The 18,280-nt window shown below is 43.1% G+C and overlaps 1 protein-coding gene across 5 annotated transcripts in view; it reads right to left on the bottom strand.

The window, feature by feature from the left end:
- Positions 1-18,280, bottom strand: part of LOC120423585 (AN1-type zinc finger protein 6) — a 51,594-nt gene that overhangs the window by 5,156 nt on the left and 28,158 nt on the right. For 2 of the 5 annotated variants that reach the window (XM_052707941.1, XM_039587445.2), the window contains 4 exons: positions 6,033-6,784; positions 1,766-2,077; positions 1,517-1,705; positions 1,245-1,392 (listed from right to left, as the gene is read on the bottom strand). In XM_052707941.1, the coding sequence (XP_052563901.1) occupies positions 1,245-1,392; positions 1,517-1,705; positions 1,766-2,077; positions 6,033-6,131 (748 nt within the window). In that variant the 5' untranslated portion in view covers positions 6,132-6,784. The remainder of the gene's footprint in view (positions 1-1,244; positions 1,393-1,516; positions 1,706-1,765; positions 2,078-6,032; positions 6,785-18,280) is intronic. The other 3 variants (XM_039587446.2, XM_052707944.1, XM_039587448.2) reach the window with 3 other exon arrangements.

The following is an 18,280-nucleotide window of genomic DNA, read 5'->3' as shown; positions in this document are numbered from 1 at the left end:
TTAAATTCTTAAATTCTTAAATTCTTAAATTCTTAAATTCTTAAATTCTTAAATTCTTAAATTCTTAAATTCTTAAATTCTTAAATTCTTAAATTCTTAAATTCTTAAATTCTTAAATTCTTAAATTCTTAAATTCTTAAATTCTTAAATTCTTTAGTTCATAAATTAAAATCCTTAAATTCTTTAATTCTTAAATTAAATTCTTTTATTCTTATATTCTTAAATTAAAATTTTTTATTTTGTTGTTTTCATTTTTTTGTACATATATTGGTGTTTATAAATTTATCAATTTTTAAATTTCTGTTTAAAGGTTTTTAAGTTTTAGATTTTTTTATTTTTTCTGTCAGGCAATTTAATGATAATTGTTAGGCTTTTCTTTCTGGTTTACTTCATTTCGAGCAAAAACCAAAATCCGTCCTTTTAATATTATGATTCTGCGTTTTGAGATTCGGCATTATAAGGCAATTCAGAATTTTCTAATTTTTTTAAACGTTTTTTATTTTCAGTCGCATTCAAAAAAGCAAATCCGAATTATTTGATTTTTTCATCAGAACATTTAACAAATATGCACTTGTTCCTTCCGAGCTCCGTATCAGCCTTTTAACTGAAAAAGGCAATTTTTTCGATCGATTAACGGAGCACATCAACCAGAGCTTTTGCACCAAGATTTTTGTTACAATTTACAACAAATTTAAACTATATTTACAGTCAAACTGTTGCAGAATTGGACCTGTAAGTATGACAATTTTGGAATAAGAAGACAACAACTTCCTTGGTTGCTGTGCACCCTTAAAGCGCAGTACGCACTTCCCAAGGTCAGCTTTATAGCCGGCAGAATAATAGTGAGGAAGCGTATTAAAATACTCGTGACGCTTTTCGAAACGCAAAACCCTTTTTTGACCAATTTATTGAGTTGTCTTGTCTGCAGGAAATCTGCCAAATATCGTGTATCTGCCCCCACCATGCGCCTTTCTTCCGACTGGGTTTTCTGTATAACTTGCAAAGGAGTGAGTCTCGGCTTGTTAGTACAGTTGCCAAGACTCACACCTTTATACTTTTAGAAGTGGCAAGTTTCTCGAAATGCTCAAATGAAAACTTATTTTGATCCTATGTACATAGGTCGTTCGTTTAACTTCATTAATTTTTTATAATTGTGAAATGTTTTCCTCAAACAATCGCTAATGAGCGAGTTTAGAGTCAAGTTTGCAAACAAAGTTTCCGGTGTGAAGAGAAAAAATACTTACCAGTCAGTCCAACCTTTTTGCGGCAGGTCACGCATCGGTTCTTCTTCTTCTTGCCGTCCTTATCGCCGTCCTTGTCGTCGCTGTCGGCTATCGTGGAGTTATTGCTGGAACCGTCACTGCAGCTGGCGCCACAATCGTCGTCGATCTTCTATGCCGAATCATAAGAAAAAAAAGGGAAGAGTAGCGGAAATAGAGAGTTATTACATTGACTTTACTCTGACATTTTCAAGGGTTTGACGTTGAGCTAGAAAAGTTACAAGCCACCAACATACTCTTTTGCGAGAAGTTCCAGCTTGAAATTCTTCGCCAATCTGAGCTTCCCCACTTGCGCTACTACTAGATTTAGCTTCCAAAACTTGTTCCGTTTCTTCCAGGTCGCTCTCGCAATCGCACCCCAACTCTTCAATAGCTTCGTCCGACTCTTCGTCAACGGACTCCGTCGTGCTTGCAAGACTTGCACCCTAGGACCCAATTCAAAGAAGCTCTATCAAGGACGCGGGACAAAGGAAGACGATACTCACATCCTGCTTGTCGGCGGCACTCTGGAACAGGGCACTCTGGACCGTGGGTTGTGCGGTGTTGGTCACGGACGCGACGGCCGCGGCAACGGCCGACGAGATTGAGGTGGCCACGGCGGAGGATGCTGTGCTGCTGCTGCTGCTGTTGTTGCTGGAGTTGATGACGTTCGCGGTGCTGATGTTGGCGAAGCTCTGCGATGTGACGACGGTGCCGATGTTGGTGCTGGAAGCGGGCGGCGGCGGTCCACCGGACGGGGGCGCCGAGACGGAAGGTGTGCTGCTGACCGGGGGTTGCTGCTTTTTTCTTAACGAGTCCTGCAATGGTTAACGGGGAAGGGAAATTGGATTAGTTCATGGTAAATTTGCACAAGTTAATTAAAGACAGGATGTTTGTTGTTATGGAAAAAGAAATCAATAATGCATATTTTATATTAGCTAGTCATATAAAACAAGCCAAACCCCCCAAATTATTATTTTATAAATTCCTGTTCTTATTTAAAAGACCAGCTCTTCCATAGTACCACGCAAACTGTTGATCAGTTTTAAAATAAATAATAGTTCACTTTCACGAAACATCTAAAGGAGGTATTAGACTATGACAAACAAACTCGCATTTTGTCTGCTTTGTTTGTTTGCCTGTTATTGTTTGCAAAAATGTCAGCCTGCATAAATTTAGCTTTGTTTGCGAGTTTGTCAAACTTTCAAACATCAAAAAGTGCGAGTTTGTTTGTTTGTTTTTCATAGTCATAGTTCATAGTAATACCTCCTTAAAGCAGCATGGATGAATCTTCATCAGAGATTTTTTTTTTTTTTTGACACTCATCAAGACAAAAAAAACCGAAAGGGATCATGGTTCTCCTCTCTAGCGCACGAATGATCGTTATAAGGAAACTAACAAAATCATATTCTGTATTGTTCTTGCACTGTGCACTTGCAGGTGTAACGCCACACTTCGAGAAATCAGTAACAACATTTCAAAAGGGCGAAACCTACAATCCTGCCGTTATTTTAGCGGGAAAAAGTTGCAGGAAACGCAATTCTGAGCAACTTTGCTGAACGACACTATCATTAAACGGGAAGTTTTAAGAGCCATTTTTTGTGATTTGATTTAAGTTATGGTGATTATGATTTATTTTTTTATTTATCAATTCAGGCTAACGAGTTGCTTTGGAGAATTTGAACGGTGCGCGTCGCGGTCATCACGCAGGATTTTCGTTGCCGTTTCCGTCTTTGTTTTCCCCCCGATTGTGTGTGTATTTCGACCCGGGTGATTTCGCGATTGTTTGACAGTTGCTTTGGAGAATTTGAACGGTGCGCGTCGCGGTTATCACGCAGGATTTTCGTTGCCGTTTCCGTCTTTGTTTTCCCCCGATTGTGTGTGTATTTCGACCCGGGTGATTTCGCGATTGTTTGACAGTTGCTTTGGAGAATTTAAACGGTGCGCGTCGCGGTCATCACGCAGGATTTTCGTTGCCGTTTTCGATTGTGCGGGTTTTTCGGTCCGGGCGGTTTCGCGTTTTCGCATTTTATTTGGTTTTATCTTTCCACAGCCGGCTGTCTAAGATTGAATCATTTATGCTAAACTCAACACCAAATAACCGGGAATAATCTCATCCGCATCCTCCGACTGTTTGCCTTGAGAATGCATAATACATCACACTATTAAACAAAATTTATTGATTATTGGGTCGCATCATCATCCTCTATGTTGAATCCTGGCCATTACCCTTACCCACTAACAAAATCCCAAGTAGAAGTAGTTTTCCGGCACACGTGGGGGTGTGGATATCGTATAGAACCCACCCTTGGTAGCAACCTGTGCTAACTAACATTCCCGTCCCAATCCCCCGAGATCTACAAACTGACATGGCGGGCGCCGTTGGTGGCCAATGACTGTTACCTATTTGCTTCAGATCTAGTTTTAATGATCTTGATGTTTTATCTTTTCAACGCATTCATACATGCTGTTGATAAGGGAAACACCATTAGATCGTTCACGCGTATGGTCGGTTGTATTGATAGGATATTACGGTCCTGTTCAGCAACGGAGAAGGACAACCATGGGTGGTCTCTCATGCTCATGCTCATGCTCATGCTCATGCCCATGCTCATGCTCATGCTTTTATTTATCAATTCAGGCTAACGTCGTTGCGAGTTGGTGTCTTCTAGACATTTGTAGAGCTCAATAAAACATCCATTTCTCTTCTAAAAGAATGAAAATTGGTCTCTTAGATCGAAATTTATAGTCAAAATACGTTGAAAAAGACGCAATTTTTGAATTGTTTTTGAAACCGCCTTGAGTCAGGTGTCCCGCCCGTGTGGATCAATCGGATCGCGTACTGGACTCACAATCCAAAGGTTGCTGGTTCGAATCCCGTGGCGGGCGCTCTAAAATTCTTTGTGTAAATATGGGTATTCGGCGCCGTCGCTCCGTGCCATACTTTCATACACTTAGGAGCCCAGGGCGGCGAAGTCCTTGTAGATAAAAAGGAAGACACTAGTGGTTGGTACTAGCAAAGCACAGTGTCGAAAACTCGATTTTTGGTCATATTTTGGGTTTCCATGTAAAATTACCAATTAAACCCATAATTTGACCAAAAATCGATTTTTCGACAATTTGGGTCAATTCTGAGGGCAGATTCAGCTTCAGCGGGTAAAATTACATGGAAAAACATATATTTGGAAAATTTTCGAAATTCGTTAGGGTGGTCCCATAAGATTTTCCCTTGAAGATTAGACGTTTTCAAATGAAGATATCTCGAGTTTATAGAAAAACACCCATGAGATTTTTTCAGCGTTTGCAGTGCTGGATCTCCTCTTTCAAATGAAATTTGACTAGCGCCTTTTCGAGATATTTAACTTTTAAATTTGCATCTTTTTTACCTTAAAATCGCTGTAACTTTCGACCCTTAAGTCCAAATTGACTTGTCAAAAAATAAAAATGTTTAATGCTAAAAAAGTGCCCCGAATACCACTTTTCTCTAAAACTTAACCCTGAATTGCCAGGTTCAAAAAACTTTTTTTTAAGGTTTGCTCAGATGCATTCTATAAATTTGGTCGTAGAAGGCGTATATTGCGAGATAAAATTTTGGTGTCTTCGACAAAGTTGCTTGGATTGGCAAGCCCAACAACTTTTTAGAAGACAAAAAAAATCCCAAAAATATTCCTGAAAAGTTAGATTTTCAAAATCACCCTAATCGTGAACCACCCTAATTTCCAACCAAACCAAAATTTGCCCCATTCCATATGCAACAACTCTTCTGAAGACACCAAAGCTCCAAAACTTCATCATTTTACGGAAAATCAATTTTCCACTTAATTTGGCGATCTGGACCACTGTGCAATGGTGGCCGACAGCTATAAAATCAACTTCGTTGAGTCAGGAGTAATAAAAAACACCCAAAAAGCTAATACTGAAAATTTGGTTTATTGGACCTTTAACAAAAACTACAGATATCTCCAAAAGGTGGTGAAGTTGGACATCGTACTTGGAAGTATCTGAAAGTACACATTTTAGAGTACATTTGTTGAAAATATCTTGGAGGTCTATTTTGTTTCACTTATTTTATATTAATTTGAAAATGAGCATTTTTTATCGTTTTTTGCCCATAACTTTTGATAGAATTGACCAAAATTCGTTTTCAAGGAGAAAAATGTTCATTTTGACAAGGTCTACAATTGTCTAGAAGAGCTCAAAAATGTACAAAAAGGTCAAGTGGTGGTAAAGAAGAAATAAGTTTTAACTGAAATATTTCAGCAATTAAAAAAAAAAAAATATTCCTGATTGGAGTTAGCTCCTGTTTATAAACTTTCCACTGGAAAAAAAATAATCGAAAGGCACGCTAATTTTTTGGGTAATCGAGATAATCGTGGTGCAAAATTACATTTATTGAGTATTGAAATGAACTGTGCGCAAGTGTTTTTGTGTGTTCACCATAAATACCTTCCCTTAGTATTTAAGCTTGGAAGGCTCCGCGACGGGTTTATGTTATTTAAGTCCTCCACACAGCATCATAGCTCGGGAGGCATCGTACAATTTTAAGATTTGAACCGGCTCGCTCATTTTTGCCCACCTCTACTCAAATTCAAATCATTTTCACAAATCGTCTTTACGATAAACATTAGACAGTAGTTCTGGCCATTAAAAAGAAGAATGCTAAAGGCTTCCAATAATCGACCCAGCATTCTCTCAAAAAGTTGGCTTTTCAATGAGTTACGATTTCATTTTGCTATAAGTACATTTATTAGTAATAATAATGACCACACTCACCTTATAGCACACTGAGCAGAGACCGTCCTGTGCGGGATTGCCGTAGAAGCCGCAACCCGATCTGCACATCGGCTGCATTGGATTCGACTCGCGCTCCATTCTGTGTATGTGTTCTATTGTGACTGCGGGGGTGGTTTCCGGGTGGGAAGGTTCTTCTGGTATTTGGCGCTGTTTTCTGTTTTCGCTAATTTCCTCCTTCCTGCTCGACCCTGTCAGTCGACGGCGAGCCTCTTCTGCCGGACCGGTCCGATGCTACCGGACCTCAATCACACCGCGCACGTGCCCGCGGTCACAACGGTTTTTTTTTTCCGAGGGGGGTTCGGGTAAAACTATTCAATTTCAATTTGATAAAACGAAAAACTAGATAACTAAAAAAACGAAACGGTTCACACTAAACTTCAACGGATTTTTTTTTCTCTATTTTCCGTGTCTTTTTTGATTTTTTGATTGCACACTTCAAATTTGCTGCTGCTCCCGCTACTAATCCGGTCGGAATCCGGAACAATACTGGTTCTGGCTCAAACGCGAATATTCTTCGTCTTAGTTTGACACACAGACAGGCTGCTTTTTTCTCGCTTCACACTGGGGGGTTTGGCAGTTGTCACACGCGCGCCTACTGCGATAGTCCCTTTCACAAGTGGGGACCGGAACCGAAAGTGGACACTGGCGCCAAGCCGGGTTTCCTGGCCAATCCCGTGGGTTGTGTCGTGTCACGTAGCTGACGGGGCGGGGAGGATGTCGCGATTGCGAATCTGTAACGGAGAAAGAAAATGTACGTTAGAAAACGTTTCATAAAATAAGATAAACACTTTTCTGACGTTTCTAATAACAGGGAGTACTAATCTATAGCCTACTGCGACAAAACGAAGCATCACAGGAAGACACTCACTGTGAAAAACAGCGCACTAATAAACAACCGTCATCAGCGAAACATCAAAGCAACCATAAGAACAAGAAACTCTCAATGTGTGACAGTAGAAGCTGCAATAACAACAACAAACAAAACGACAGAAGAAAAAGGAAGTAAAAAAGAAGTTCCTAGCGGATCGAGGAACGAACGAGTCAGATAGTGCGCCACAGCTGGGCAGGGCAACAAAGACAGTCTCATCCCGTCTCGTTCCAATTGGAACGACAGCACAGAGAGAGAGAGACTTCAGTGTATTTACAAGTAGCTTTGACGGCAGCAAACACGCGCGACGACTCAAGCAGAAGAAGAAGAAGAAGAAGAGGAGACAAAACAAGCAGGAAGGCCAAGGAAAGATAGCGGTGTAGGTAGAGCGGACAAAGAGACGCGAGCTACCCCAAACAGCAGCTCGTGCATGTGTGTCTGTGTTTGTAATGGATATCACGCGCAAGCAGTTGGTCGAGAAAACCTCGGCGGGGGACATGGGACGAGAACCGTGTCGTCGTAGGTGGACGGGCGGGGGAGAGCGCGGTGTCGAGCACACGAATGAGGTCACAAAAAGTGAAGCAAAAAAACACACGAATTACGATGGATGGCAATAAGCGAATCCGAGAAGAGAGAGCGAGAGAAGTTAGACGGTTTGGTTGTGTTGGTGAAATTCCGAGAGATGCGAGAGTAAAAGGATTGAGAGAGTGGAGACTCTCCCGAGTTGATTCACCAATACATGCAGGATGAAAGAGAGAATTTGATTCAGCAAAATGACAATTCATTTTAGCAACAATAGTGATGAAATATGATGATATAAAAATTTAAAAAAGATTCAGTATTTGAGCTTATTAGGCACTTTATTACTCTTTGAATACATTGTCTAAAGACTAAAGCACTTTTTCGACCTAACGTTCGTTCAAAATATATGAAAAAGAAACTGTCTGCTTTTGCGTAACAGTTTATGGAAAAAACTGTAGAAGTATGTCTTAGCAATCCTAAAACAATCCAACAATCCCGTATTTTGCTTAATTTCTGTTCATTTTCAGGTTCCACCAGCAGCCATTATGAAAATTACACATACGGAATAGAATAAACTTTGCTCGCGCTCTCGCACATAAATTTGATTAATTACATTCTCTCCTTGGTCAGATGAGCGGGCAACCTTCTCTCACTCTCTCGACATCGTCGAGACAACCTTCCCGTAGCAAACAAACCATTCCCCCCTCGCACACACCTATACACCCCCACAACTCTACGCTGGTGTGCCTGCTAGGCGATTGAGAAAATATTTACACACTCGTCACACGACACGACACGGCTCTTTTGACAGCAGTTGATTTTCGAGAGGTTCGCACCGCAAACAAGAAGCGAAGAAGACAAATCGCGTCGGACGGCGTGTGTGTGTGTGGGGGTGTTTTGTGTACATAACAATTTCGTGACGTCACGCAGGCCGTGCAAATACGCGGACTGCAAAATGTGAATGTTGTTTGCACCGTTGCAATCGTATGTTGTTTTGTTCATCATTTTGCGTCACATTGCAGGAGCAGAATGTTGAGCGGTTCCCAAACACGGACTTCAGAATCGAGGTACTACCGGATAGTTCGATGCAATGTTTGAGGTGTTTAGTGGTTATGTAGCTGTTGGAAAGTGGTAAGTACAAGTTCTGTCAATTCTGTCAAACCCAATCTGTCAATTCTGTCAAAATCCCGAATGAATCATGAAATATCGCTTTTTCGATATTCCATGTTCTTCGACTGATTCATCGCAAGCGCGGTTTCCCATGACTGCAGTATGTTGTTGCAAGTCGAAAGGAAAACCTCCAGCGTGGTGAATCAGCCAACCCGTCATAAGCTCCGGTTCGGCCCACATTCGTGCGGGGCTGCGGAAAAGCTCGCTCGTTGATGTAACAGAGCTCTCATTACTGCGTTGTTTCATGGCTGCGCTTCGCTTACCCATGGCCGCAGTCTCGAGTGGTTCAGACCATAACCTAATTTGCGCACCACTGACTGACGCCATCCATCCGATATTCAATAAAAAAAAAAAAACATTGACAAGACGGGTGTATGATTCATTCGATATTGTGCCTCTGACGAACTCCAATTTCCTTCCACATCCGGGAAAAGTCAAAGTAACCATGAGTCATCCCGGTGTACGAGAAGATCTAGCCACGGTTGGCAGCACTGCCAACCTGGTGTGTCTTATCGCTCTCCAATCAACCACATCAGGCCACCGCTCGTACAACAACGTCAGCGGTCTCGTATGACGACCGGCTCCTCCGTTTCATCATCTTTCTTTAGCTCCAGCAAGCCATCCGACACCTCGCAGTTGGTGTCGTGTGTGATAGCAACAGTGCAAGACACTCGATCGTGCCCCGTTTGTTTAGTCTTGCTTGTCACTCCGGAGCGTCGGACCCGGTCCTCTAGGATTTCACCGGTTGATCGGTTGGACCAGTTGTTGTGGAATGCGATGGAGAGGATTGAAATTGATGATCTGAGCCTTTCACACTACGCGTCTGGTCACTGGCTGTAGACGCCATCAATCACTGGACGACTTTTCTCCTGCTTCCAACGAAATTGTTCCACTTGATCGACGGGGGGTCGTTTGAATGAGAGAAAACACGGTATTCGTCGAAACCTCCAATCTCAAATCGAGCTTCCCTAACACGGACTTCAACATTGATATACCAAAATTGATGTGGTGGCAAAGTCGACTGTTCCAGCTGAATTCGGGTATGTACAATCTAGAAAAGCTGAATCGTGAGTCGCTGTAACCTTGGGTAAGTTCTGTCAATGTCAATTCTGTCAATTCAACATAATGAGTTATGAAATATCGCTGTTTCGATATTCCATAAACATTGGAATAAGGAATGAGTTACGAAACGTTGCTGTTTCAACGTTTCCTAAACATTCCGGGCCAGCCTCTCTCTATTTCGGCTTCCATCCGATTAAGATGCGTATCAACGCACATTTTTCGAAGATTCCTGTCCCCCCAAGGAAGCTTTCGACGTGTCCGGATCGCGGTAATCTCAAAGAAAAGAGGAACAAAAGATTAATAGTAGTTCCAACTTTCTGACGAGCAGCAATAATCCAGACTGGTGTTGCTCTCCTTTACTAGCCTACGCCCATGGTTTGAATTTTTCGTGTTCGTTTCTCGTTTGAAGCTATTTTCGAACCCAGACGAACATGTCGTCGTCGATTTTTTTTTCTTTTTCTGTTGTTCCGTTGCCCCCTCTTGGTTCTTCATCAGCATATAGCATTATAATGGGGTTTGCTGCTGGTTGGATTGTGGATAGGGTTAAAGACTTTTGGAATGATTTTTCGCTGTTATCCCTGCCTCCTTTTTGTTCCATAAAGCTGAAATTGCTTTGACCGTCGGAAGTTCGGTCTGAAGTGGTCGGTCGGAACAAGACGAACACGACTTTTAGGGGATGACCTTGTAATGGATTATTGCTTTTGGCTTGTTGGGGTAAGGTTTTGCGGAAAGGACATTGAAACTAGTTGAGTTCCCGAACACGGACGTCAGACATGATATACCTGTTTATGTTATCCTGGCCATTACTGTAAGTTGGGTAAGTACAAATAAAGAGTAGTGTTCCAGTGAGTCCAGCGTTGGTGATCAGGTAAGTAACTTCAGTCAGTCAATATCAGATGCGTTATGAATTATCACTGTTTTGATAATTCGTAAACATCTCTTCAAACTCAAAATTATGATCAGGAAACAACATTTCCGAAGCCCTTACGAGCCGCTTCTCAGACTGCAGGAAATGGAAGGTGTTTTTACGATTTTCTCTAAGGTAGTTACTTCCCACACCTGAAACCAATTAGTTGGAACGTGTGTGGTTGGTGGGTTGCACTCCACGGCAGAGTACATTACGCTTCTCTTTTCAATTGCTCAATTAGACAAGCTTGGGCTGGCTTTTCAAAACTGAAGTTATGCGATCGTTACGTCGTCATAATGGAAACCATTTCCGAACTAGAACCGACTCGTGTGCTCGGAAATCGGTCAGTTAATCAGCCATACAATAAGTGCTTTCTCAGCTTTTCTTTGAACTGCAGGTGTTTTCTTGTTCTGATGGGTTTCACTTTTCGAGCCTTTGAAACCACCGACATCTCACGATACTGACTTCACCTGGTTCGTCACGCAACACGTGACACATTGGATGGCCAGAACGTGATAAACTTCGAGTTGAAGTTCCAGAAATAGAAGCCTGATACATTTCCTCAATCAATTGATAAAACGCAAGCAAAATTAATCGAAAATTGTTTTGTCTTGGGGCTTTCAGTACAAACAACAAAATTCCATTAATTTCACTTTCATTTTCAGTCGTTTTCCACAAATTGTTTCCACATTTTGCTCAGTTCCGCACCCAAGTGTTGGTCAACAACAGCTTGAAGAAAATATAGATCACAACACCACACTGCCGCTCGAAAGCAATAAAGTGCAGCGCAGTTCGATGGTGTCGAGGGCACCACCAGCAGAGACCGACGACGGCCAGAGAAGGTCGATGCCGTGAATGTAGGCCGTCGAATGCTTTTAACCTCAATACAACTCAAAAGCGCCACACCAGCACACACTTGAAACTCGAAGTTTGCTTTGGGATGCTGCGCACGATCGCAGCACTCCACGGGCTTAGCTTGCTTGTTTTTTTTTTTTCGTTGTGTGAAAGTGTGAGTTTTTGTTTGTGATGTCATAGCTTGTAATACACAACACACGTAGAGATGGTGCAATCTCCATCGAAGCGCTCTTTGCAGGGGATCCTGGGCGTTTGACGTAAAAGCAGAGCAACGGGTTCAACATCAGCGAGATGAAATCTCGTGTGTGGTCTTGGCGTGATGTTTGGAAGTTGGGGGAGGTTCCCAATCACGGACGTCAGCATTGATATACCTGATGGGTGTTGATAACAAAAGTTGCTTGTTCCAGCTGGTAAGTACAAACTTGTGTGTTATAATTTAAGATTCTGCGGATCATCATGGGTAAGTACAGTCTGTCAATTCTGTCAATCAACGAATGCGTTATGAAATATCACTGTTTTGATATTTCATAAACATTTCACCAAGCGAATGCAGGAAAGCTTCTCGCAATTTCCGAACAACTTTCCACCGTTTCGTGAGATCTGTGTTCGCACGAATGCTCGAAAGTCATTTGTCCTCATGAGACGGACGAAGATATATTTCTTCTTCGTGACTTGCAAACACAACGAGAAACTGCAAGTGCGTGACCAGAAATGGGCTGTCCCGTTACATCTGCAACGGGCAGCCTCTGACTTGAAGTTGTTCCGAGAGTAGGCGCGAGAACCCGTTTTAGAACATCGCTGATAGTGTGCGCTCGCTCGCTGAAACAGGTGAAACTGGTTGTGTCCAAACCAACAACAGCGACACGAATGCCGATTTCTCTGTGCTCTGACCTTGCCGCCGTCGTCGTCGTCGCGCACAAAAATACACAACAAATATAGCATTGCGCCAAAAGTGGGTTATTGTCGATGGGTTGTGAAGTGACGACCACGAAATGAAAGAGAAAATGTTTGTTTTATGTACAACAACGACTCACTATCTCTCAAACCACCCCTTCCTTTTGCGGTGGTAGATTCGCGACTTGGCCGCCAGAGTGCGCGGGTGTTGCGCTATGTACCTACTCTACATACACTAGCGGAGCATATATTTTTTTCTATTTCTTTGTCGACATTTCACTGCACAATCAGTCTGAATTTATTTCACTCTCTCTCTCTCGCAGTGTGACTAGGTCTGTCTGGTCGTCGCGTTTCCAACCCAGAAACGACGACCGCAAACAATAATACTGTGTTGAGTTTGCTTCCTGGGTCGTAAATAGATCTACCTTACCGACCGACCTGACAACGCAAAAGACTTTTGCTTTCTATTGTTTTGGTCGACGCACGCGTTCGCGTGGCTCCAGTTTCGATTCCGTTCCCATGGGAAAAGGCGGCCCTGGGAACGAGCTTCTAGAATTTCAAACAAGCCAATTGTCTGCCGGAGGAGGTCGGTTGGCGTATTTTGAAATCCGCTTTTGCACAGCGCCACAAGCTTAGCTTGTGGCGCTTTCGAAAGCTGAAGAAGAAGTAAAAAAGTCACATCGCTCAATGTCACCCCGAATGTCAGCAGAGGGGGGCTATTTTGAGCAGGTCCGACATCATTGAGTAACTCTTCCAAATGGCGCATTTAATATTCTGCTCGTAGAGCACTTCACTCTTGGTACGACCTTCTCGAAACTCACTCAAGACACATTGACGGTACAGCAGCAGTGTAGTAACTGTACGTCGAGAGGAAGCGAGCGCAAAAAAACGGACACAAATTGTTTATAATTTGATAATTTCGCGCTCTGGTTGGTTCTTTCTACGTGCATGAAAATGGCGCCCTCTAGCCGATGTTTGTGGACGTCACTCTTGAACTTTCGACAGAAATAACAATAAAAACATAGCCACGAGCCTGGCAGAACGCTTGCGCCACACTTTCTGGCACGACAACTGACGGTTGTCAATCTCGCGGTGGCAAAAATTTTGACGACGACGGTCACTGAACCGTGTTGATGAAATTTTTAGAAATGTTGCGAAATGCTGGGGAAATGTTGATGAAAACAAAGCACATTCCAATTGCTTAAAGAGGAATCCCCGCACGGACGGGTGAGCGTCAAGCTTCGAACTTGAGCTTCCCTAACACGGACTTCAACATTGAGATACCCAATGTAAGGTACGAAATAAGTTCCCGAAGATTATGGGTAAGTACATTCTGAGTTAATTGGCGTCTGCAGCATATTAAGGGTAAGTACAATCTGTCAATTCTGTCAACTGTCAATCAAAACAAAAGTCTTATGAAATATCACTGTTTTGATATTCCATAAACATTACTCTGAATTCGCCCTGGAGGCCTCTGCGGCGAAAGTTGATTCCGCCAACTGCCAGGCTCCGGGTAGAAAGTTGTTTGGCCAGACATTCCAGGTGTCGGAATCGTCGCCAAAGAATTTCGTCACTTCTCCGAACTACCATGACCCCCAGCAGAACAAGACTCTGAGTCACCATCCGTCAGTCAGTCTGTAGATTCTCCGGCAGCCAACGGATTCCACGACTCCGTAATGACCTGATGACGGCAAGAACGACGACGACCGATATACACACGTTGTTGTTGTCGTTCTTCTTTTGCGCTTCACGTTCTGCTGGAGGTTCTCCAAAGGGGTGCTGCTGCTGCTCTCTCTTTACGCTGTTGCGTGTTCAAGAGGGAACGCGCAAACAGTTGAATGACCTCCAGCCGTCGTCGCCGTCCGTTCTGAGAGCCCCCTCTTCGTTGCTGCGTGCTCGGCCGTGGTTGTACGACGCAAAATGCCTCTGGCCTGAGTCGGATGTGCGCAGTCCACTTTTGGGTTTGGGTTAACAGCAGCCAGAGTACAAGAACTTCTTTGTCGGGGAGTCTCCTCACAGGTTCAGCGTACCGTCAGTGGGGGTGACTATGGGTCAAAAAACGATACAACTCTCGTAATTTCTTAATAACAAAAACAATTTAAACAACATTGAAAATCTTTCAACGTAGATTTGTTCTTAGATAGTTTACTGACATTTTCCCAAAATATGGTGGATTTTGATGAACACTACCTTGAATGCCAATAGTTTGAAAATTGACCCAATCTCACCCCTTAGAGGGGGTGACATTAGGTCAAATGAAACTAAAATGATGCTCAAATACAACGATATGGTAAAAACAAGTCATCCAACGGTGTTTCTTGTTCGAGGGAATCGTATTGACATGCTACAATGTTTGAAGTGGAGATTTTCAAACATTTGGGTAGTTTTCGAGCAATTCTAACAAATGTATTAGAAAAATGATTTTTCGAGAGGTCATTTTTGGCCAAAAACGTACCTCAACTTTAGACAGCTGCCAAAATAACAGGATTTGTTCTAGGAACGAGATTTTTTCAGCGAAGTCATCTTAAGATGTCCCCTACACAACCCTTTTAACAGAATTCAGTTTCAATGAGAAGAACCTGAGAAATAGTAAAATCCGTAAAAAATCACTTTGACCCAATCTCACCCCCCAGACCCAATGTCACCCCCACTGACGGTACGCATTTTTTTTTGTTTCGAGTCGAAATTATAGCAGTTTGCGGTTTAATGGGCAACATAAAAAGCCGAGATTGTACTCCGTAATGGACTGTTGGTTAGCTTCGTTTGATGGGTTTCTCGGGTCATATGACACGTCACACGGGACGAAACGTCCCGTTGACGGCACCTTCGACAGTTTTGGGGACCCAAGTTCTTGAGAACTATAAGCGTTTGAAGTCCTAGAGCGACGAGTTCCTCGAAGCGATTAGTAAAAGAACGCGAAGAAACGTGTTTTTCAAGTTCTCGACGACGTAAAACCTCCTTTTTGCATTTCAAATGACCAACGCCAAGAGGTCACCAACGCAACGGTAATGTGTCTCTCTCTCTCTCTAATATGAGGTATACGGGAGTTGAACCGCAGCGTTCGTTCTACGCACGTACTACTGCTACAGTTGTTGGCGGCGGAACCCAGAGGCCGTAACGACTGTTGACCCCGGAAATCTTTATACGCCGCGGCGCTCGCACACAGTCTAGCAGTCCGTATTTGAAGAGTTGTTGATCGCGGGGTAATGATCGAGAATCAGAACCACAAACGCGAAAGGGGAAGCGCAAGGAGAACATTCGAGACTTAATCCACCTAGATGGGAAGGGTAGGTCTTCCTTGTGCATTTCCTGGAATGATTTGATTTCAATTTCAGACGACTTGGGAGGTTCCCTAACACGGACGTCAAAGTTGATATACCCAAACGGTAGACTTCATAAAACTGAACGTTCCAGTCGATTTGGGGTAAGTACAAGAGGAGATGCAGAAACCAGTTTCAGGTAAGCACAATCTGTCAATTCTGTCAACCCAATGATGTTTTATGAAATATCACTGTTTTGATATTCCATAAAACTAACAAAATACACCACCCTTCCACACCAAGAGATGTACAAGTCACGGCCGCGTGAGCTTCTCCAGAAGAGTTCGTACGTGCCGCGAGAGGTGCGGCACCTCAACCTTAAAGGTAAGTATCCGCTCGCTGCGCAAAGTGTTCGGGGAAGCGTTGCTTATTGGTTTTTGAAGAGTTCCGCGGCAGAATCACGCGCGCAAGTTCCACACCTTCCTCAGTTCCTCTTTCATGCTTGAGGAAGCGGGGATATATGCAGATGATGATGGACGACGTACGCGGACTCACTTTTGCACGAGTTGCAAGACTAGACTCACCATTCATAGAGGCTTAGTTGGTACATGAAACTAATTTTAATGTTCTAGCTCTCTTCGAAAACTTACGCTCAAATTCAAATGTTAGAGTGGGCAGCAGGTTCTGTTCCGTGTGTTTGCGAGTGATAGATGGATTGCGGTTTTTGCACCACAACACGAGGTAGAGTGAGAAAGGGAGAGTGCACCTCACGATGGATGGTGTACTGTAAAACGTCCGTAAAATGACGTATGATTATGTGTAGACGTAAAAAGCTGTATACGCGCTGATGGACGCGTTTCCGGCTGGGGTTTGCGGTCTTCACGACGTGCAGGGCGTTTCGATCGGAAGAAGCAAAAGTGGCCTGTGGTTGTGTAAGGCTAATTTTACTCGATTTTGAAGGGATTGCATTACTTTATTTGTGCTTACTGTACAATGAACAAAGCAAGCGAAGTGTTGTTTGAATTTAAAGCATTAATGAAATTGAGATTCCCAATCACGGACTTCAACATCAATATGCCTAAAAGGTATAAGACACAGAAATGAATGTTTCAGCAGACTACGGGTAAGTACAATCTTGTAATGTGTAATGGCGATGATGCTGTTTATTTCTGGTAAGTACAATCTGTCAGTTCTGTCAACTGTCAATAGTGTAACCATATCTTATGAAATATCACTGTTTTTGATATTTCATAATCATTTGGTACAACTTCAACCTAGAACAAAGATTACACACCAAAAACTTTTAACATTTTTCATCAGTTTCCGGTGCAGAATAACCTCTAGGGTTCCATTTCGTTATTAAGCCCATTGCAGGCAATAAATAACTCGCGTTAAGACGAAATTACATTGATTAGAGAGCCATTTTCCTCCGACACTGCGCAGCAAAATGAAAACCTTCTACCATGGATCCACGAATAAAACCCAGAAGAACCATTTGTTTTGTGTTCCCGCACACACACACACGCCGTAATAACCAAAGTTCGAAAAACTTGGCCGTCATCATGAATCGGCTGTGGCAGCAGGTGCCAGAGGTGCACCTTCCCCAACAACAAAAAAGGCAGCAAAGCAAAATTGCTGGAAATTTAAGGACCCTGTGCTCATCGTCCCCTCTCTCTGCCAACCAGACAATAATCGAATCTGATTCCGCACAGATTGCGCCTTGTGTTCGTTCCTTCTCAAGAAGCACAACGACGAAGCAAGGGTCTTTGAACGAAGAGGGATTTGTTGGACTTTCGCGTGCCAACTTGGGTTGAGCTGAAGAAAAGGGCACTGCAGCAGATGCAGGCGCAGTGATGCTGGGGGTCATGTCCGGCACACGGAGCCCGGTCGAAACCATTCTGGCCGTGATTACTTTTGCCACGGTCTTTTGGTTAGGAGGGTTCGAGAAATCCGCATGGAGAATGAGAGAGAGCATGAAAAATGCTGGTTTTTATCGCTTGTTGGTGCAGGTCCTTTTTTGTACGGGGTGTCGATTGCGATGATCTTTGCCATGGGTTTACAATGTTGCAGTCTGTTGAAAAGTGCGTTTCTACCTCTGATTACCGGAAATTTGTAGCGGGTGTAGGGACACTTCGCATAGACGCCCTTGCTCACATCACTTTGCTAAGGGTACGGAGAGACAAATCCGGTAAGTATTCATTTATTCACCGGATATCTGTAGACCTTCCGAACCTTTTTGTATTCACAACAATTACTCATGGGTGGCCTTGGCCCGGTAACGAAAATTAACCCTTCAGTTACCAGTTTCGGTTCATTCATAGTCTCTCAAAGCCTACCAGTATCAAATCTGGATCCGACAGGGTTAATCGAATAAATCAAAACACATCACCACGAATGGAAAACAAAGCAGACAGAGCCACGCATGGTCATTTGGTACCCAAAAACCGACTCTGAAAAAAAAGCCTAAAATTTACATAACCTCGACGCTTGGTCGAGCTAATTGATGGCTTTATTTGCGCCCATTACTGTGTGTCTGAAGACCACGGCCACCGTGGAAAAGCTCGCTTTTCGCATTAAATTCGCAGCACGCTGCTGAGCTGCCTCGCTGTTATTGTGGAGTTACGTAAAACTGCTCCAAAGTAACCAGCAGTGGTGGTAGCCTCGACTCAATTAGTAATCCGTAATGGAA

The sequence above is a fragment of the Culex pipiens genome, chromosome 1, assembly GCF_016801865.2.
Source record: "Culex pipiens pallens isolate TS chromosome 1, TS_CPP_V2, whole genome shotgun sequence".
Taxonomy (NCBI): Eukaryota; Metazoa; Arthropoda; class Insecta; order Diptera; family Culicidae; genus Culex; species Culex pipiens.
This window is presented reverse-complemented; position numbering and strand designations above follow the sequence as displayed.